The sequence below is a fragment of the Myxocyprinus asiaticus genome, chromosome 25 (assembly GCF_019703515.2).
Source record: "Myxocyprinus asiaticus isolate MX2 ecotype Aquarium Trade chromosome 25, UBuf_Myxa_2, whole genome shotgun sequence".
In the NCBI taxonomy this organism is placed as follows: Eukaryota; Metazoa; Chordata; class Actinopteri; order Cypriniformes; family Catostomidae; genus Myxocyprinus; species Myxocyprinus asiaticus.
The window spans coordinates 20,219,364-20,233,069 of record NC_059368.1 but is presented as its reverse complement, the minus strand read 5'-3'; the positions used below and the strand labels follow the sequence as shown (position 1 = coordinate 20,233,069).

The following is a 13,706-nucleotide window of genomic DNA, read 5'->3' as shown; positions in this document are numbered from 1 at the left end:
GATATAATATTGGGATTGACAAGTCACTGTCTGAAGAGAAAACAGAAGGTAATAGCAACTTGTCAGTTTGCATGTTGTTTTATAAACTATATACGGTATATAACACAAGAACAGGAAGTGAACATTTCATTTCAGCACCAAGAACAGCTCATTCGAAACACGCGACTGACGCGAGCCCCATAAATGTTTGTTTTGTCTTTGGAAAATGAAACTGTAATGACAACATATCTCGCATGGAAATGTATCATGACATGAAGTGATAAGAATACCAATGAATAAACTTCATAATCGTTCGTTTTATGAAAATTGAAAATTTGGTTAGTGCCCGTTTGGTGGCGCTAGAGTAATGGTAAATTGATGATTGCCCCACTAAAATTTCTCACAATGTGATGTTCCTCTCTCTCTCTCTCTCTCTCTCTCTCTCTCTCTCTCTCTCACACACACACACACACACACACACGCACGCACACACACACACACACATATTAGGACATGCAATAGAATACATCCAACATGATATGCAGTATACTAATATATATAATACATATGATGCAGGAGAGTATATAATTGGTTAAATATAAGTGTAAACTGGTCCACCGGTGTATTTATAAAAAATATTCTTGCATGTAAAAGCAATAGGACTGTTCAACCTGACAGAACATGATGCACGTTTAATCTGAACTTGATCTGAATCAGAGTTGGGAGGGTGCACTGTCTGAGCGTCGTTTCTGCTCCTCCCATTGAAGACTCAGTCTAAATGCTCAATAACTTTGAGACCTAACTTAAATCCACATAGCCCATTCTCTGTGGGATTGATAAACGCGACATCTCGCAAGAATGTTATCTAGCATGCCTGAACATTTTACTAACCGGAAAAACTAAACTTGGAAAGATTACACAGAGTTATGTAAATCAGTGAATCTTACGGAACTTGAAGTGAATCCAACCAAATCAGTGTCGCGTGCGTACGCGGGAACATTTCAAGCAAGAAACATGCGCTCCAATTATTGGGTCCAAGGTGGAGGGCGCAGAACAGATAACAGGAGGTTCACGGTGAGATAATGCAGATGTTATTATTATTATTATTATTATTATTATTATTGTTATTATTATTATTATTATTAATATTTATCGTCATAATTATCGTATCATGTAATAACGCAGATATAGTTCATGCTTTTTTTTTTTTTTTTTTTTTTTTTTTTTTTTTTTTTGTGAGATCCAGAGACCTGATACAACGTTTTGTGTTGTTACTTAAGTTTTTTCATTCATCTCTCAATTTAAATGTTTTTGTGCTTTTGTCTCACATTAGGTCGTTGAGATATCAGCAAGCAGTGAATCAGTGCAGAGTCCAGCACTTAATCCAAGGAAAAGGCTTCATTCAGCAGAGGAAGTGCAATGCGGCAACCGGCCAAACCCAGAGGGTGCCGGCTCAGTGTCTGTAACAGAGTTAAGCCATTCCGAGAGCAAGCAAGTGAGGGAAAGCCTGTGTCAGCGATGTCAAATCATCACGGACGAACTGAACAGACAGGCGCTCGAGCTGGCTGAGCCAGGAACGCTAAAGGTTTGTGCATGTGCATTCAACTAAACCATTAAAGCAATTCATCTCAGGGCCTTTTACACCATGAAGGGACTGACATTGGTGTAGAAATAATCGTTTTAATCTTTGCAGACTAAACTTTAATTGGTGGTGGTGAAAGTCAAGTCCTAACAATATCCATTTTTTTGTGTGGTATTTTCAGTGAAATACTAAACACATCTTTACAATGAGACATTATCTATTTTGTAACCCAACCGATTAGTTTGCGACAGTGATTGAAAGAATATTCTGGGTTCAGTACAAGTTAAGATCAATCAACGGCATGTGTGGCATAATGTTGAGTACCACAAAAATTTATTTTGACCTCCCTTCTTTTCTTAAAAAAAAAAAAAGAAAAAAGAAAAAATCTGGATACTGTGAGGCACTTACAATGGAAGTGAATGGGGGCCAAACTGTAAACATGACAAAGTTTCAAAAGTATAGCCTCTAGACGTAAACAATATGCATGTTAACATGACTTTAGTGTGATAAAATTGCTTACTAACCGTTTCTGTGTAAAGTTATATCTAATTTGACAACTTTGTTTGTAAACCCTAAAACGACCGCAAAAACCTCCTGAGACTCGAGCGTGACTGCTGTGTGCATTTTTCATTTCCCTTTTTGATTTGTAATTAGTAGCACCTTATAAACATGCAAAAAAAAAAAAAAAAAAAAAAATAGCAAATAGGTTTCCTAAAATGTATGTCCTCATATGAGGACGGTGGGATTAAGTTGTAAAATTGTAAATTATTTCAAGTTCTAGAAATTCAGATTTTTTTTAAATCAAATTGTTTATTATGTTTCCAGGAGTGTTGGTCATTCATGTTTTGAGACATTACAGACATTACAGCTGATTCTCTGTAAAGCTGCTTTGGAACTACGTATGTGTATTGGAAGAAAAAAAAAAAACTTTTTATTTTATTTTTTTGACTTGATTTGACTTTTATGTTTCAGTGTTTTTTTCTACTCTGGAAACAAAATCTCAATGTTCTCTCTTTACACTGTCAAACAAACAAGAGATAGCCAGTGCTGAAGCATTTTACCAATCAGAAATTAGCATAAATAATTCTGATTCAATGTAATGGCCAGCATCATCCAATCACTGCCAACCATGTTAAAATAAATTTATACATTATAAATCCTGAATCTATGTACTGATTACCATTGTCCTATGTCTGCCAAACATGTTGAGTGGTCCAAACATAATTTGCAGCCTGAAACTGAACTTTTGGTCGGAGGTTAGGAGTGAGTGCACTTGGCTGCATAGGTAAGCTATAGGATGCTCCCTTGCTCCCTATTTAGTAAATGACTTAACCTCCAGTGTGCTGTCTGTCTGCACTGGTCTCAGAACAGTTCAAAATGCACCTTTTTTTTTTATACTAACTCCATATGTTCAGAGTGGATCGCATCGTGGAGTTAACGGGGAAAACGAGAGGCGGTGGAATATGCTTTTACAGCAATGAAAGTTGGTGTACAGATGTAACAACATTAAAGAGGATGTGCTTTCCTAATTTGGAAACGCTCTTTATTAACTGTAAGCCTTTCTACTCGCCACGTGAGTTTTCCTCGTTTATTCTGGTGAGTGTGTATATCGCGCCAAACGCATGTTTGAATGCGGCGCTGCAACAGCTGGCTGATCAAATCACAGACACGGAACAAGAATACCCGGACTCAGTTATTATTATTTTTGGGGATTTTAACAAAGCAAATCTCACATGTGAACTGCCCAAATACAAACAGCACATTACATGCCCCACCAGAGACAGGAACATACTGGATCATTGCTACACAACAATAAAGGATGCATATCGCTCTGTCCCTAGAGCAGCTTTGGGACTCTCTGATCACTGTCTGGTTCATCTTCTTCCAACCTACAGGCAGAAATTAAAATCAACCAAGCCAGTAGTAAGGACTGTATAGAGATGGACCAATGAAGCAGAGCAGAAACTACAAGCCTGCTTCAATAGCATGGATTGGAGTGTTTTTGAGGCTGCAGCCACATACCTGGATGAGCTCACAGATACTGTTACATCATATATCAGTTTCTGTGAGGATATGTGCATTCCTTTTAGGACTTATTTAAATTTCAACAACGACAAACCGTGGTTTACAGCAGAGCTCAGGCAGCTTCGTCAGGCCAAAGAGGATGCTTACAGGGGTGGGGATAAAGTCTTGTACAATCAGGCCAGGAACACACTGAACAAGTAAATCAGAGTGGCTAAAAGAAGATACTCTGAGAAGCTGAAAAACAAGTTTTCAGCTAACGACCCTGCATCAGTGTGGAGTGGCATGTAACAACTCACTGATAACTCCTACCCCTAACCCTGTGGTGGACCAACAACTGGCTGATGACCTGAATGTGTTCTACTGCAGATTTGAAAGGCCCAATCTCACACCCCGCACCCAATCTGACCTTCACTTCACACAAACACCAACAGCTTCTGCAACCCCCCTCCTACCCACTCCTGCTACTCAATCTGCACTTAAGATCTGTGAAGATGATGTGAGCCACGTCTTTCGGAAACAAAAGACGAGGAAAGCTTCAGGCCCAGAAGGCGTCTCAACAGTGTGTCTTCGATCCTGTGCTAACCAGCTGGCCCCCATCTTCACACAGATCTTCAATAGATCACTGGAGCAGTGTGAATTCCCATGCTGCTTCAAACGCTCAATCATTATCCCTGTCCCAAAGAAACTAAAAATCACAGGACTTAATGACTACAGACCTGTCACCCTGACGTCTGTGGTCATGAAATCATTTGAGAGACTGGTGTTGGCCCACCTGAAGAACATCACTGGACCCTTTCTAGATCCCCTTTAATTTGCTTATCGAGCAAACAGGTCTGTGGATGATGCAGTCAACATGGGATTGCATCATATCCTGCAACATCTGGACAGACCAGGGACATATGCAAGGATCCTTTTTGTGGACTTCAGTTCAGCTTTCAACACCATCATCCCAGCTATACTCCAGAATAAATTACACCAACTCTCTCTTCACATGTCTATCTGTCAGTGGATTGCCAGCTTTCTGACGGACAGGCAACAGCTTGTGAGACAGGGGAAACTCACTTCCAGCACCTGTACAATCAGCACTGGTGCCCCCCAGGGATGTGTGCTCTCCCCACTACTCTTCTCTCTCTACACCAATGACTGTATCACCAAGGACCCCTCTGTCAAGCTCCTGAAGTTTTCAGACGACACCACTGTCATCGACCTCATCCGAGATGACGATGAGTCTGCATACAGAAGGGAGGTTGAACAGCTGGCTGTCTGGTGCAGTCAAAACAACCTTGATCTGAACATGCTCAGAACGGTGGAGATGATTGTGGACTTTAGGAGGAACACCCCAACACTGACTCCCCTCACTATTCTAAACAGCACTGTGGCAGCAGTGGAGTCATTCAGCTTCCTGGGCACTACCATCTCACAGGACCTGAAGTGGGAGACACACATTAACTCCATTGTGAAAAAGGCCCAGCAGAGGTTGTACTTCCATCGCCAGCTGAGGAAGTTCAACCTGCCACAGGCGCTGCTGATACAGTTCTACTCAGCGGTCATTGAGTCTGTCCTCTGTACTTCAATAACTGTCTGGTTTGGTTCAGCTACGAAATCAGACATCAGAAGACTACAAAGGACAATTCGGACTGCTGAGAGGATTATTGGTTGCCCCCTGCCCACCCTTCAAGAACTATACGCTTCCAGAGTGAGGAAAAAGGCTGGAAAAATCACTCTGGACCCCACTCACCCTGCTCACTACCTTTTTGAACTGTTGCCTTCTGCCTGACGCTTCAGAGCTCTGAGCACCAGAACCGTCAGGCACAGGAACAGTTTTTTCCCTCAGGCTATCCATCTCATCAACAGTTAAATTGCCCTATTGAGCAATACACAGTTTAGTCTTTTTTTTAAATATATTTATCCAACCTCTTCTGCCATTTCATTCCTCTGGAAAAAAAAAAAAAAAAAAAAACATTTGCACTGTACATAACAGATTTGTATTTGCACTGTACGTAACAGATAACAGATTTGTATTAGATTGCACTACGTATGTGTATGTGTGTATGTATGTATGTACTGTATGTGTGTGTCTGTGTGTGTATGTACATATGTGTATAACTATTTTTTATTTTTTATTATTATCTATGTCTTGCTGCTGTTTTTGTATTGTTTTTGTATTGTTGTACACTGGAAGCTCCTGTCACCAAGACAAAATCCTTGTATTTGTAAGCATACTTGGCAATAAAGCTGATTCTGATTCTGATTTTGGTATAAAGCCACTGAAGGCATTTTTTCAATGTGAAAATGCACAGTAAATACAGGATTTCTAATGAAAAACTGGCGCTATTGTCCACTATAGTGATGATTGTGTTTAACAGTGTGCTAGACACTTGCATGATGAAGGCCGTTTCAGAAAGTGGTGGGAACAAAACTGGCAAAGGCAAAAAGTGGTAGGGACATGTCCCACGCGTCCCACCCGTAAATGACGCCTAGGCCTTTGTACACATTACCGTCACTGAGGATATGAGACCCCATTTACACCTGCTATTAAGATGTGTCTTAGGTGATCTGATCACACGTGGTCATGTGAGACATATCGCTGTTTACACCTGGCCACTTATATGCGTCTCCTGTGACCACTTGTGATCGGATTTGGAGGGGAGGGACTCTTTTTCATGATGACACACATCACTATGTCAGTGTGTTACTGCATGCGCTATTTCTCCCAGATGCAGCTGAAATTTAATCTAAGCACAAACACAACATTTCGACCAGAACTGTCCGTAATTTTAGTGGATTACCTGTCTTAACCTGAGCTGCAGATGTTCGTGCTTCACATAAGTGTCCCTGAATGTTGACACACTGAAGAAGATCCATGAAGTGCTCATGCTTGTGTATATATCTGCTTTTTTAATTGTTCTGATCACACGGTTATTTCCTTTTAAACTGCTCATGACCGAGCACAGCGGTTGATTGACAGGTGATGGGGGGGTGCGCTTTGCTGTTGCTGGGACACATTCAGGACGGATTAGCGTTTACACATCAAATGTGATGCAGTCATATGCATTTTTGACCACATATGTATGTGGTATTTGTTATCTGATCACAAAACATTTTAGACCCCGTTTTGATCTGTATTTAGCCCTGACCACATGTGATCGTATCACCAAAAACGCATCTTAATACCTGGTGTAAGCGGGGTCTAACAAATGCACTCTAAACTCTGTGTAGTATAAACTTCTGCAGAGTCTTCTGCAGAGTAACTTCCCCACCTATTCAGCTCACAATGCATCTAAAGACAGTGGTCAAAAAGAGGCATGCAACATTTGGTCTCTTGCATCCATGTCTGTCTATTTGACATGTATGAGAACTCTATACGATCATGGAAGATAATACAGCCGCCAGTACCTCCACTTTCCTCCCCCTTCCACACTGATTCTTTTACATGATAGTGGGGTGGATTGCAGGTAAAACATACATTTCAATGACCAGAGCTAGTGAAAGGTTTTGAGTGGCTATATTCAAGAGGAGAACTGCTGAGATGATTGTAAGCAGTCATGCCTGTCATTGGTAACAAGCATTCTGATGATACCAGCTGTGCTGTCAGTACATAAAGAGATTGCAGTACACCTCAGTGTTTCAAGTTGTGACTATGCTTATGTTTATGGAAGAGGCACAACTTTAAAGGACAATCTTCAGTCCCTTTATGTCTGGTAAACTGTTAAAGCCAATTACTGAATCTTTTAAAATTGAGAGTTTAGCCTTTAAATGATTAATGGTATCAAGAGATTAAACATTGAGATTTGAGCCACCTGTTTCCTTTGTGAGTGTGATTATAAGCTGTCTTGTTTAGTTGGTCTTACCATACTTGTACTGTATACAACACCAATTGGGGGTCATTGTTCAAAAGAACAATGTGTGTAAAGGGAGGTGTAGAAATGATAACATCTGAAAAGGAAGTTTAACCCACCTAACTTTTACAACTCAATGAAAGTGTGATCCTGTTGGCTTGGCAATGCATTTCCTCAAATGGTCAGAGGCTGTGCATTCTTTCACGTTGACTGAACATATAAAGACTTGGACCTGTCCATAAGGTCTTGTTTTTAAGTATTGTGTGTCAAACTGACCCTGCCACAGGGACGTGTAGGTTTACCACAAGGCAGCATGGTTTAATTCACATTGTTTATACTCTTTGGTCAAATTACTCTTCAGCCAAAAAGACAGTGTTTAACTTACGCTGTAGCTAACAATGTAGGCTACAAGGCTGCGATGTCTGGTTCAGTTACACACCTTCCCTTTATTAACAACAAAGTTCAAGGTCTGTTATGGAGACAGCCATAGATTCCACTGAATTGTTTTGGGAAACTCCTGCTCTTTTAACTGGCTCACAATATAATTGTTTTCCAGTCCCTCTCTCACCCGCTACTCTGGAACATAACAATTCCATCACAGTAGTACATATCATCTAGTCAGCAAATCTGAGTGAAATGCAGGCCTGCATGGAAAACACATAATGAGGATGTTTCCATATTTATTTACTACAGAAAAATTCAGACCTCCCATGAAGATTTCTTTTGGTCAGTTATTTGGCACATTAAATGTGAACCATAGGTAGGTAAGGCTTGGCCCTATTTTAAAAAAGCTAAGCACAATGCTATACCATATGTCATATGCTCAGTGGGCATTTTGTGCAAGTTTTGGTATTTTGTGCAAGCATAAGCTAAGTCTAGTTGCAAGTGGGTTTTGCGAAATTGAGCGCACAAAACGCTAATGGTCAAGTGCAATTTAATCCTCAGGTTCTTCTCCAGTTATTGCACCGCCAGCGTCCTATTATATAGTGCATTCCCTGTCAAGCACCAGTGATATAAACAAAAGCTGGGTTTCCCGAAGCACTAAGTAGAATATTAGTAGCACTTAAGTAGTACTTAATTTCTAAGGCACGTTTCCCAAAAGTGTCATTATCTAAGTAGTTAGTAAAAACTTTCATAAATTAATGAGAGCTTTGAACCATTCTTAAGTCCATTAAGTGCAAATAAAACATATTTTTCTGGCATCTTTCACAGTTTATCAAGGACAATGGGTCTTTGAATGAATTGTATTAATATATTTTGATAATTGGAAAGCCATTGTAAACTATTTCAGAGGATAAAAAAAGTGTTGAAAAAATCACAATGAAATCAACAGGTAGTCTCCGCAGTCTGCACATGCAACGTGATAGGTCTAAATGACAAGACATGTAATACAGTATAACATAATATTAGCCTGCTTTGATAAGCATAATTGTAATGGCAATAGAAAGAAGATATGTTCTTATTAAATGAGTGATGTAATGTAATGTGACCATGCAATTTAAAACTTAAATATATATGCCTAATAAATCATTACAATTTGTTTAACAAAGGAGATTAGAGTAAGAGTGTGTAATGAGAGATTCCCTCTCTCTCTCTTCCTCCTCCTCTTCCTCCAATGGCTGTTTCAAATCAGCTTACTTATAGTCTTTTTACAAGGCAGTAACAAATTGCATGATGCATAATGGCAGTAAGGCTACAAGTACATGGTGCCTTGATCTCTAACCAGATGATCTATTAATATTTAGATAGGTCTATGAGTAGTTCAATACTGATGCTCGTCATTTTAATCCTGTTCTTTGTGCATTTGTTCAGTTTCCAGCCAAAAAACTTTAGGCTACCTGAGGGATGCTTCTGATTCACACCGTGTACATTCACGTTACATGCATTTATTGCATCACTTTCATTATTCTCTATGATACATCTGTAACTCCGTCTCACTAAAGCCATCATTATTTCTATAATTAAATTCTGTAATAGTTAATACATTTCTGTGCCTCGACAAGGTTACAAACAACTTCCATGTTTGTTAGTATTTCCACATGATTTTCATGTTGAGAAGAGAAACTCTGGACATATTTTCCAAAGTGATCAGCACCTTTGGACCGGACAGCTCCCGTAATGAAGCACTTAAGTTCTACTTTATAACAAGCAATCTAAGTGCTGGTTTGGGAAACAGGCGTTACTCCATCATAAAATAACGAGTGACGTTAGTTAAGATGATCGTAAAAGCTTAAGTTGAAACGTTATCAGGAAACCCAGCCAAAGACAGCTCATCCATAAGAAGTTGGTAGTGTAAGTGGGCTGTATGCAATGAATTAGAAGAACAGAAATATAGACTTGTGTTCTTGTTGATTGTCATTGGTACATTCTATGACAGTGACAAGCTCCTTTTATACACATGGAAAATGTGGTTCTCGTCAGGATTTGGATGTAGGCTCCGTTAAATTATAGAGAATGTACGTATTATTAATAATTCTGATCTACTGACACACAATGTGGCTAGGATCAACAGTATTTGTATTGGCATTCTAGGCTGTGGATTTGTGCACGCACTTCACTTCTACCGGTCGATTTTAGTTTAAAAATTAAAATTACTTTATTGAAATACGAATTTTTTTTACCAAAAATATTTCTAAATTAAATTTACACTTCAAACGAAACAAAAATATAATAAAAATAATTAAGTGGTCAAAAAAAAATAATATATAATCACCTTCCCAAATACAAACATTTTGCCCTCTCCAACTTCGTGCACCTGTCCTTTTTGCAGTGACCTAAAAATAACTAAAAAACAATATAAATTAGATCATAAGTACAATTCTAAATATAGACTTAACATAATAAAAATAATAATTGAAAAATAAACAATGACCTATAGATAGTTTCAAAGAAATCTCATACATTTTGTTTCATAAAGTGTCTACAGCTGTGATTGTCAGGGACATAATTCCATGTTCCACTATATTTTCAGAGTTTGGACATGGATTTTATAACCACCTGCTGATGGAATCTCCAAACTGCAAATTCAAGAACTGATTTTAGACTTTGTGCTGAGAAAAGAGATGCTTCTCAAAGCCTTAGCGCAATGACCCTTTTCTCTGGAAAATAGCAAATTGTGCTTTGCGCCACTTCATTAACATACAATACACCCACAGATAGCGCAAACACTCCCACTCACGCCCACTTGTGTTTTGCGCTGGCATGAAAATTGTGTTTAGAATTAGCACTTTCAAGAAAATTGGATTAGACGTAGTGCACGGTTGTTACGCGTAGTGCTCCGATTTGCGCACTCATGAAAATAGAGCCCGCTATCTCATTCTGAATAACAATTGAAAGTGACTCTTAATGTAAGAGAAGTGAACTGTGAAGGGTGCATATTGTAATTGACAAATTCAATATAACAACACAAGTCTGTATCTGGTTATGTAGTTATATGTAGTTATTCACCTCAAAGAAAAGAAGAAGGCTATCAGAGCTTCTTTGCCTTCCCTAAAGCACAGGGAGGATAAATGGTTGTTTTCTTAGACTCCAATTACAAGTCTGGAGATAAGATGAAATGTGGTGCAAGAGTAAAGCTGTAAAATGTGTGCAGACATTTTTCTCTTGGCTTAGTTAAATTATTTGTCAGCTCAGACAATCAGGTCTGGGTCCAGACAGATTAAGCTGTAAGATATCCCCGCAAAGGCTGAGTGTTTAACAAAAGCAAGATGAACAAATGTCAGGCCACTTTTAGCACACAATGTGGCTGTCAATACAAGATACTATAAGTTTGTCCCATGGAATCATATTCCCTAGAAAGGGTTTAAATTAAAAAGTGTATTGACATTGTAAATCCATTCTGACTCATCAATAGAAAACGAATTGAATCGCATTATTGAGGCATTTAACTTAGTTTCAAATCATTATGATCACATACCACATGAATTAAAGAATTTAACATCATGTAACAGACCTGCTAAAGGAAGTCTGTTAACTATAAAGAATTCTGTTTTGGCAGTTTAAGCAATTAGAGATTTGATACTCATATAGTGATTACAAATCATCAAAAGGTCTGAAAGCCATGGATTTATATATATATATATATATATATATATATATATATATATATATATATATATATATATATATATATATATATACTGTATATATGTCAGTGTTCTTGCTAAATCTAGCAAGAAGCAAGGGTCGCAATTAGGAAGGAAACAACAGTAGTGAATAAGAACGATTCGTTCGCTTAATGAATTAATTCCAAAACATATTAATTCACAAATGAACACTACAAGGGCTATTTAAGTGAAGTGAAAAAGATTTGACGAAACGATTCATACTGTAAGCGAACGTCCATACATTTTATGTATCATATGTGCATAGCGTACCTTATTTATTTGATTTAAATAGTATGTCAGCTAGGTGTTAGCACACACATTTCTCAAGAATGCACACACACACACACACACACACACACACACACACACACACAAACAAAAGCAGAGTATTTGACTGCTCAGCTCTAGCTGTTGCACCCCATATGCATTAGAATGAAGAGGGATTTGAGTGGCTGTGGTGTTTGTGTTTTCTCAATTTAACATCATCATCCACTTCAGTGATTTTCTTTGCCCGATCCTGAGATTTGTTTACATTTCTGAGTACTGGCTCTTTGCTTGACCCCTAAAATGCCAGAGTAGGGAACTCAAGGGGCTTATGTTCTTCCAACATAATCTCCTTTTACAGTTACTGAGAAAAATCCCCCTAAAACATTTTCCTAGTTGTGGACTTTGATGACAGAGTAAACTCCTGACTGCCCCCCTGTGTCCAGTACTAATATGAAATGGGTTTATCCAACTATAATATTTACTGAAAGTTTGTCAACAAGTGCATTCTAGGTTAAAATAATTATTACTATAGTCAGCCAAGTCCTTCTACTGAAAACCACCTCACCATAAATTCACTGGGCAAGTCTATCTCAGAAGAGGCCCACACTGGTCTCACCGGAGGGGGTGAAGCAATTTTAAAGAAATAAACTGGGAAGGAATGATGTGCTGGTCCATGTGATGAGAATTTAAACCTGTACATGTCCCTGCTGTCTCAGCGTTCAGCCCGCCAGGCATGACGGCTGTTTATAGGAGAAGCAAGAGGGGTACTTTCCCAAGGGGACTATGGCTTCCTCTTTTACAGGTCTGGACCTATACCAAGGGCCTCTCCCTCCCTCTATGAGATTATTCTTCTAATCACTTTGTCCTTGGCTATCTAGCAGGTAGCCTTTTGGCAGTGTAAATGAAGGCTTTACTCTTATTGGTTTTCAAACTGCAATATATTATAGAGGGCAACAGGTAAAGATTAGTCCATGCAGGCTTCTTCTAAGGATACAGCATTTCTTACTGACTACAGCGAGTGAACGACAGTTTCAGATAACATATGAGCTCTTGACCTAACATGCTAATGTAACTCATAGCTCAGAGCTGTATCATCCCCATTCAGGGAAAACTTCAGTGTTCTCCAAGAGGTTCATTATGTTGGTCCATTTCCTCCCTGTTATTTCTTTTCATCCTGTTTGTTCAAAGTCTGGACATGGAGGGATTCTGATTTACTCTGGTGAATAGGTAATCTTTAGAATGCTCATGACCAGATGACATGTTATCACCCTTCCCTTCTCTTTCATTCTATTCCTCTTCCATCCTGTGCTGATTATGTCACGCCCTGAGGGGTCAGGGCCGTATTAACGCACAGGCTTACCGGGGCTAAGTCCCAGGGCACGCGCCAGCGGGGGGGGGCACCGTATTCTCCCCCATAGACGTTCTCGGCAAGGCGTGCATGAAAACTCATTCAGTGGGATGCTGATGTAAACATAGAGAAGGTGCGCAACGGTTAAATCCATCCATGTAGCGCATGGTGATTGAGTGCGAACGTCCCCCCCCCCCGATGTCTGACAGAGGCCCAGCGAAACGTTAAGCCCTGGGGCTCCAGAGCACCTTAATACGGCCCTGTGAGGGGTCATAACTTGTCCATCACAGATCAATCCATCACACTGATGGGATGGTGGTTGTCATAGCAACCTGTTTGAAGGATGGAATAAGAATCCCAAGGCTTTCTTGTATTTGTCTCAGTGTAAATCTGTAAGTCTGTCTGCCTGTCTGTCCATCGACTGAATGAACAACAAAAGAATATAGGGGAAATCATGGGGTAGTTATCACATTTTTTCTCCAGTAAATATTTCGTAGAATAAGTTATTTTTTTTAATTCAGTTTCTGTATAGACACATATTTTAAAGTCTTGGCAACAAA

At 39.2% G+C, this 13,706-nt stretch overlaps 1 protein-coding gene across 1 annotated transcript in view; it reads left to right on the top strand.

Annotated features, from left to right (window-relative positions):
- The first annotated feature begins 993 nt into the window (after positions 1-993).
- The window catches only part of LOC127416502 (kinesin-like protein KIF26A), a 141,988-nt gene continuing 129,275 nt past the window's right edge, over positions 994-13,706 (top strand). Inside the window, exons 1-2 of the mRNA XM_051655906.1 lie at positions 994-1,053; positions 1,313-1,564. Coding sequence (XP_051511866.1) covers positions 994-1,053; positions 1,313-1,564 — 312 coding nt within the window. The remainder of the gene's footprint in view (positions 1,054-1,312; positions 1,565-13,706) is intronic.